Source organism: Saccopteryx leptura, chromosome 1 (genome assembly GCF_036850995.1).
Source record: "Saccopteryx leptura isolate mSacLep1 chromosome 1, mSacLep1_pri_phased_curated, whole genome shotgun sequence".
NCBI lineage: Eukaryota > Metazoa > Chordata > Mammalia > Chiroptera > Emballonuridae > Saccopteryx > Saccopteryx leptura.
In genome coordinates this window covers 389,956,699-389,964,992 of record NC_089503.1, presented here as the reverse complement: position 1 = coordinate 389,964,992, position 8,294 = coordinate 389,956,699, and the positions used below count along the sequence as shown (strand labels likewise).

General features: G+C 45.2%; 1 protein-coding gene across 1 annotated transcript; it reads right to left on the bottom strand.

The window, feature by feature from the left end:
* Positions 1-3,003: 3,003 nt before the first annotated feature.
* On the bottom strand, positions 3,004-8,057 carry LOC136387800 (mamu class II histocompatibility antigen, DR alpha chain). Its single transcript, XM_066359839.1, has 5 exons — positions 7,898-8,057; positions 5,770-6,015; positions 5,047-5,328; positions 4,083-4,248; positions 3,004-3,423 (listed from the first exon to the last, which is right to left on the bottom strand). Exons 1-4 carry the CDS (start codon positions 7,974-7,976, stop codon positions 4,094-4,096), a joined length of 762 nt encoding a protein of 253 aa, XP_066215936.1. The 5' UTR covers positions 7,977-8,057; the 3' UTR covers positions 3,004-3,423; positions 4,083-4,093.
* Between the last annotated feature and the right edge of the window lie 237 nt (positions 8,058-8,294).

The window sequence follows — 8,294 nt, the reverse complement described above, 5'->3', positions numbered from 1 at the left end:
TTTAGACAAATTTACTGCTGCCACCCAGCATAGTGTATCCCAAGGTTCTCTTCACCACACCACTGTTGCAGAGCTCCAGGGAAAGGCCCCATGGGTTCATCTCTCCAGTTTAAAGAAAACTGAAGTTCCGTCTCCATATGTGCTGCAGATGGCTTTTCCAGTCTACCTGAATTGTTACCAGCTAGAAGCAGTGGTCATTGGGACTTGGACGCTAGCTGCAAAGTGTGGAAATGTGACCACAACTTCGGGGCTTTGTAGACTTTTCCTGAATGTGTGTGACTCCTGCTCCTTGTTACCAGCTAGAAGGACTGGTAATTAGGATTTGGACTCTAGCTGCAAAGTGTGGAAATGTGACCACAACTCCAGTGCCTTGTGTAATTTTCCTGAATGTGTTTTACTCCTGCTCCATGGGACAGTTCTCAGACTGAACGGGGTTGGGTTACATTTACAAATAATGTGAAGTGGTGATGGTGTCAACATGGACTTGGTGAAATTATATTAACATGTTAAGGACATTTAAGACTGTAAGAATTTTATTTTATTAAAACTAATTTGTATTAGTTAAGACTTTGCTTGATAACCTAATAGGCTTTAATCACTTCATTGTATTAAGACACTTGTTATAGTATCTGTTAGCATTGACTATTTTAATTTTGTTGTTCTATATTTTTCCAGTCTGCCTCCACATCGGAACACAGGAATTCAGATGAGTATGAATCACAGCACACAAATTGAAGTTTTAAGAAATACAGAAGGGCCCTGGCCGGTTGGCTCAGCGGTAGAGCGTCGGCCTAGCTTGCGGAGGACCCGGGTTCGATTCCCAGCCAGGGCACACAGGAGAAGCGCCCATTTGCTTCTCCACCCCTCCGCCGCGCTTTCCCTCTCTGTCTCTCTCTTCCCCTCCCGCAGCTAAGGCTCCATTGGAGCAAAGATGGCCCGGGCGCTGGGGATGGCTCTGTGGCCTCTGCCCCAGGCGCTAGAGTGGCTCTGGTCGCAACATGGTGACGCCCAGGATGGGCAGAGCATCGCCCCCTGGAGGGCAGAGTGTCACCCCTGGTGGGCATGCCGGGTGGATCCCGGTCGGGCGCATGTGGGAGTCTGTCTGACTGTCTCTCCCTGTTTCCAGCTTCAGAAAAATGAACCCCCCCCCCCCAAAAAAAAAAAAAAAAAAAGAAATACAGAAGGGGGATCTGTTGGGGACAGAAATATAAACAGGGTATTTTTACAATCTGGATATCCAGGGCACAGAGGTGCTGGGCCCAACCCCCCACCTCATCTGTCTAGTTAACAAAGAGCTATACCTGATTCTTGCTTGTCTCACCCATGTTCTCCAGAAGAGGCTGGAAGCTAGTTTCTTATTGGTGTAAAGTTAGATTTAATTGGTATCATGGGGGTTGTCTTTGAGTTGTTTTGGAAATAACTGAATTGCTAATAGACCTCGTTTTTTCCCTGAATAAAAATGAATGCACTTCTGGGAGCCACCATCACATTGACTCAGGAACAGTAGAGACTGTTCACCATGCCATCCTCCCGAACACATCTGTATGTGTATATCTTTAAGTCTCTATCATTTATTTAATTCCATACTTTTTCCCATTCTAAGACCCTGTAATAGACTCGTCATGGCAGGGCCACAACAAGCTAACTTGAGTTAAGTTAGATAGCAATGGGAACATGGTGTCAAATGAGTTGACATTGGGTGGAGAGCACATGGTGCAGTATACAGGTCATGTGTCATAGACTTGTACACTTGACACCTATATGATCTTATTAACCAATGGGACCCCAATGAATTTAATTAAAAAGATAACAATGAATACTAAGCTAGCAAATAATAGAACCAAGATAAAGTTCAAGTCTAATTCATTTCCAAACAACTTGTATGCCAGTCTACCACATGGTCATGGAAAATTAATCTTCATGGTTTGGGGTGGGCTCTGGTAACCATTGTAAAAATAAATGCCAGCTAGCCCTGGCCAGTTAGCTCAGGGTAGAGCATCAGCCCAGTGTGTGGAAGTCCTGGGTTTGATTCCCAGCCAGGGCACAGAAGAGAAGTGCCAATCTGCTTCTCCAGCCTTCCCCCTCTCCTTCCTCTTATCACTCTTCCCCTCCTTCAGCCAAGCCTCCATTGGAGCAAAGTTGGCCCATGCGCTGAGGACAGCTCCATGGTCTCTGCCTCAGGTGCTAGAATGTCTCCAGCCACAATGGAGCAACTCCCCAAATTGGCCAGGCATCACCCCCTGGTGGGCATGATGGGTGGATCCTAGTTGGGCACATTCTGGCATCTGTTTGACTGCCTCCCCGCTTGTAACTTTGGAAAAATAAAATAGATAAATAAATACCAGCTAATAGTTTCACAGATAAATGAGTAATATAGCTTAGTGTGCCTCATACATTCTTCCCATTTAATGTCATGTTCCCTCATGCCCACCCATTATCCAGTTTTTCCACTCAGGGTCACATATCCAAATACAAAATGGTGCCAAGGATAAGTCAGACCAGTCTATCAGTAATAGACAGGCATCCACTTCTATGTTAATAAAATGGGTAATGCCAATCCTCAGTGTCTAAGCTCAGTCCTCACTACGTCTGGAATGGGTATGTTGATATGGAAATTCTGTCATGCACATGTATCCTCCTCTGTTCTGCTCTAATCCGCCTCATCTTCTCCCCACCACCTGTCTCACTTGTCATCAGAGACCAAACGGTAGGCTGTGAGAGTCTTTCTACAGAAGGTCCACATATTTCATTGTCTTGGGGATTCAAGAACCAAAACCAAATTCCAAACCGGTTGCTCAATAGAGCTCTCCCCACAAACCTTACTCTCGAGTTTTCCAGAGGTGGACAGGACCACAGCAACTGGATTGCTTACAGATCCTCTGAGGGAGACCATGTCCTAATAATAAACCCAGGTATTTTTGGTTAATTACAGAGGATGAGAGGATCACATATATACCCCAGCCCCCATGAAGAACGGACTGAGACACCAAAAACAAACTCCTAAGACTCCAACAGTTTATTGGGTTCCAAAAAATCACAGTCACAGTTTGGTGAAACCCTAAGCAGTAAGTACACAGCAGATGCTCCCACAGAACTTTTGAAAATTTCCACAGCTAAAAAAATAAAAAAAAGAATAAGACTCTTCTGGGTCCTGTCACAGAGGGAGTACATGCTGAGAGTAAAACTGTAGTGGGAAAGAAATGGAGGAAAAGCAGATAGGGGGCAGGGCCAACAGAGAGAGAAGCCCAGCTAGATGCTAGAGTGTGGAGAGAATGAGAAGGCATCACTGCTCTTGGACTGAGGACTAGGAAGTGCCGAAGATGGTTGTGTTCACTGAGGTGAACAGGTGGAGAATTTCCACACTTGAAAGGTTATGAAAGATGAAATCTCTTCATTGATCTTCTCTCTAAGGAAGTTCATCACCTGTAGGAAGACACAGTTTCCAAAGAGGTTAAGGTGAATATCTGAGCACTTACTTTCAAATTCCTTCCCCCTCCCCCACTTAATCCTTTGACATTGGAAAAGTCTCTTCATGTTCATCTGACCTTGACTGATAACCACCTTTCCACACGAACTGCTGAATTCTACTCTCCAGATGAGCAGGAATGAGTTGGGCATGCCTTACCTTTTCTTAGAAACTCTGACATCACATTTCAGAGCAAGAACAGGCATGGACATTCAGCCAATGAGTCTACACTGACCCTAAAAGAATCAAGCTCTGGAAATGCTTCTGGCCTGATGGCACCTCAAAACATATAAGCCACAAAGTGCCCAAGTCTTGAAGTTAACTTTCCTAGATCACTGGACCTGATATTCTAATATTAAACAATGGTCTCAGAGACCGGGGATAATTTCCAAGACTGAAGGTCTAAGTGCACAGGTATGGACAGAGGGATGACGAACCTTGAAGCTTTGGGACACCAGACAATGCCTATGTCTGAGTCGGTCCTAGCAAAGATGACTCAAGAGCCATGACTTTTCCTATCTTTTTCCCTTAAAGTCATCACATGGCCTTTTCTCCACACTTGTTTTCTTTTCTTGATAACTCCATCCATGTCTTGCTGTGACCACATCAAACCCACCTCCAAGTGTCTCACAGGGGCCCTCGGCGTTCAGCAGCACGGCCCTTGCGCGCGCCCTTGATGATGAAGATGGTCCCAACGATGATGCCCACCAGACCCACAACCAGACCCAGACCACACACCAGATTCTCTGTCGTCTCTGGGAATGGGGTTAGTGCTTCAAACTCTGGGGAAAATATAAAACAAGAGTACAGGAGTCATGAATGTGGTTCTAAGTCAAAACAGTAGTAATTAATCCACTAAAGAAGAGAAAGGCAGAATGATGGGTAATGCCAATCTTCAGTGTCGACCCTCAGTCCTCACTACGTCTGGAATGGGTATGTTGATATGGAAATTCTGTCATGCACATGTATCCTCCTCTGTTCTGCTCTCTACTCCACCTCATCTTCTCCCCACCACCTGTCTCACTTGTCATCAGAGGCCAATCTATAAGCAATCCAGTTGCTGTGGTCCTGTCCACCTCTGGAAAACTCGAGAGTAAGGTTTGTGGGGAGAGCTCTACTGAGCAACCGGTTTGGAATTTGGTTTTGGTTCTTGAATCTCCAAGACAATGAAATATGTGGACCCTCTGTAGAAAGATTCTCAAAGCCTAGCATTTGGCCTCTGATGACAAGTGAGACAGGTGGTGCGGAGGAGATGAGGTGGAATAGAGAGCAGAACAGAGGACACATGTGCATGACAGAATTTCCATATCAACATACCCATTCCAGACGTAGTGAGGACTGAGCTTAGACACTGAGGATTGGCATTACCCATTTTATTAACATAGAGGTGGATGCCTGTCCATTACTGATAGAAGAGAATTGCATTTTAGAAAGCAAAGAAATCTGGGGAGTGGGAGGAGACCAGACTAGGAATTGTAGCAGTTGTTATGAAACGGTAGGGGACTCTGAGTCCTGCAGGACCAGAGACATGCATCACAGAAGGAAGCCGTAAAATAAAGGAGATGAAAAGGTGTTCGTACCCCAGTGCTTGAGCAGAGGCTCGTCCAATCCCCAGTGCTCCACCTGGCAGTCGTACACGTCCTCAGTTGAGGGCAGGAAGGGGAGGTAGAAGAACTTGCGGAAAAGGTGGTCATCCCGGGGAAGAAAGACTGTCTCTGACACTCCGGTTGTGACAGGTTTTCCATTTTGAAGCCATGTGACATTGACCACGGGTGGGGAGAACTTGTCAATGAAACAGATGAGGATGTTTGGCTGTCCCAGCTCCACAGGTTTGTGTGGGAGCACAGTCACCTCTGGAGGCTCTGGGGGATGGACACGTGACAGAAATTAGCCGTCTATACTTAGGCTTGGCCCCTGCCTTTCTCCCACTAAAGCAGAAAAGAATGTGACGTGCAGCCTGGAGAATCTATGCCACAGTCTCTGGTGACCTTACCCATAATCTGTAACCAATATCGAGGTATAAGCTATCCATGGATCTCATTCCTGTGCCCCTCAGCATAGACTCGGGGGCAATAACTTTGAGAATGACTGTGGGTGACAGAGACAAGACATGAGAATATCAGGAAGTGAAAAACTATCCATGAAGTTCTTGGGCTTGTAGCATGATAATTTGAGGCTTGCTTAGGGCAAGGTTAGGCCCCTGGAAGGGACAGTTAATCACAATACCGTAACACTAAGAGCTGAAACATCTATTGTAGAGCTACAGTTCCCACATTCTAAGAGTGCAGCAGAGAGAGAGATACCATTGGCGTTCGGGGTGTTGTTGGAGCGCTTCTTCATGATTTCCAGGTTGGCTTTGTCCACAGCTATGTTGGCCAGTGCACCCTGAGCCTCAAAGCTGGCGAAACTACCAAATTCTTCAAGCCGCCAGACCGTCTGCTTCTTTTCCGTATCCACGTGGAAAATCTCATCACCGTCAAAGTCAAACATAAACTCGCCTGCTTGGTCAGGGGTCAGATAGAACTCGGCCTGGATGATCACATGATCCTCTGAAAAGATAGAAAAGGGAGTTAGGGTCAGAAACAGCAGAGAGAGATGAAGACGAACCCAGGATGTGAGACACAAATTGTGGACACGGGGGTGGTGGAAAGGGTAGGGCAAGTGGAACTAAGGAGTGAGGGCAAGGAGGAGCAGTGGGAAGATAAGTCCTGGAGGACGCATATTTGTGTTGGACAGAGATTGGAGGGCAGAGATTAAGGGGCTGTGTGGGGCAGGGCGGATTAAAGGAAACCCCGAGTCCAGTGAAACTGTTGTTAGTCTCCATGGCACTAGCTGAGCAACGATCCCCACTTCAGAAATCTAGGCAGCAGCTCCTACAAAATTAAATTCTGAAATCTGAAATCCAATGAAGTTTTGAATTCTTATTCAGCTACTTACCACCTAGTGATCTTGAGCAGATAATTCCACCTGCTCGTATGTAGGTTTCCTGCACTTTCCTGCTGTGGTTCTGCTTCCACGGGTTTGTTATTAAGACTGATTCAGACAGGGTCAGTCATTTCTTAGTAGAACATTCGCTTATAGCCAGGACTTTAGGGTCAGAAACTGCTTTGTATGTATATTTAAGGGCTAGACACACGGAAAATATAACTGGGTCTTAGGTACCCAGGAAAATTAAGGCTGGGACCTGGTGATGTTGTAGAGTACCCACTTTCCTGGGTTTGCACCCACCCTCTGAGGGGAGAGGAGAATTATATTTGGATTGACTTTGGCAATGAGCTCTTATATCTTACAGCTCCTTATACTGATACTGCCATTGTGGGGTCCAATCTCCTATGGTTGATACCGAGACTAATCAATAGCAAAGGAATGATCAATGTGAAACAAGAGGTTACATTTGGAAAGTATGCAACCTCCGTGGTGTATGTCGAGGAGATGGGGATTATAAAGTTTGACAATACATTGATATAGCTAGTATATTAATTTAGCATTTGAATTATGTGTGTATGTGCACACACAAACACACACACATATTCTAGTTGCTTCTTTCAACCCAAAGGATGAGCCTTTCTATTTCCAGGTAAGCATCTGTATATATGGCTCCTTCCGGGTAATAGAAACCAACAATTGCAATTAAGGATCTTGGAGGTGGGTTATTACTTTATGTTCAGTTTACCTTCTTCCCCCTGTGAAGGTCACCTTGGGTGGAGGATAGTTCTCCACTACAGCACAGTTGTTGCTCAGGGGATGGCAGAGAACACCACGCTCTTCAATGCCTTACTCATTTTTCTACTCTCTTGGGGAAAATCACTAAGTAACTGGGACTAAAGATCATCGTAAGATCCAACACAGAGGGCCTCTCACTGTCCCAGAGCAAGTCAAATGCAATTTACATCAGCCTATCTGTCCTTTTCTCTCCCTTTGGGGAGACAGTTATTTTTTGGTGACTTCCCTTTTCACTGATCTTCAATAAAATGTCGTTGCTCAGAATCTTATGACAGGTTTAATTTGCTAAAGAAGAACTACCATCTATTTAACTAAGAACTTCTCATACTTTTATTTCTCTCCTCCTTTAATCCTCACCAAAGTTTGTGAGGTTTTTAATTTCACTATTTTTTGTAGAAAGATGAATGAAAGCCCTGAGAGGTAGCTTGTTCACGCCTCTCAGAAAAAGTTTCTCCCTCCAGCTTGGCTTCACCTCACAGTCAATGGCATTGACCCCAATACACAACTCAGTTTTGTTTCTCTAAACTAAATTTTGACTTCAGACTGTGGAGAGAAGAGAACTCTCCCATCTACAACATATTGTACTCTCAGGTTTAGACCCACATAACACCTATTAAACTTTCTTCAACTCCCACGACTGTCTCGCGAATGCCCAGTGCTCTCAGGGTCCACCGTTGCTAGTGAGTGATTCTCTCAGCGCTTACTTACCTTTGACGGCCCAGGATCCCTGAAGGCCCATCAGGACCGCTGTGAAGAATCCTAACAACGGGACTCCAGCCGTGGCCATTTTCTTCTCCGGTGCTTAGGTGAGGCTCAGCAGAGCTCAAGAGTGGGGCAGTACAGACAGGGATAAAAGAATAGTGAATGTGGGGTCTGATGGGGTTCTGACGGATGGAAATGTAAATCAGTTGAGCCGCAGCCAATCAGCAAAGGGCTTTGAGATGACGCATCTGTTGCTAAGGAAAGGACTCGTGGAAAGGGTCTGGAAAAGGAGATACCTCCTTGGAGAAAAAAAAAAAAAGTTAAGATTTTAGTCAAATAAACAAAAAGCAAAGAGAAGCAACCAAAAAAAAAAAAAAAATCAAGTGTTTGAGAATGTCAGGCA

What these genes read in the sequence shown, in the direction of transcription:
- LOC136387800 (XM_066359839.1), bottom strand. Translation starts at nt 7,976, where the DNA reads ATGGCCACGGCTGGAGTCCCGTTGTTAGGATTCTTCACAGCGGTCCTG. An exon ending in CAACACCCCGAACGCCAATG is followed by an intron (nt 5,329 to 5,769) that starts GTATCTCTCTCT and finishes TCCATCCCCCAG; the next exon opens with AGCCTCCAGAGGTGACTGTG. An exon ending in GCCTCTGCTCAAGCACTGGG is followed by an intron (nt 4,249 to 5,046) that starts GTACGAACACCT and finishes TATTTTCCCCAG; the next exon opens with AGTTTGAAGCACTAACCCCA.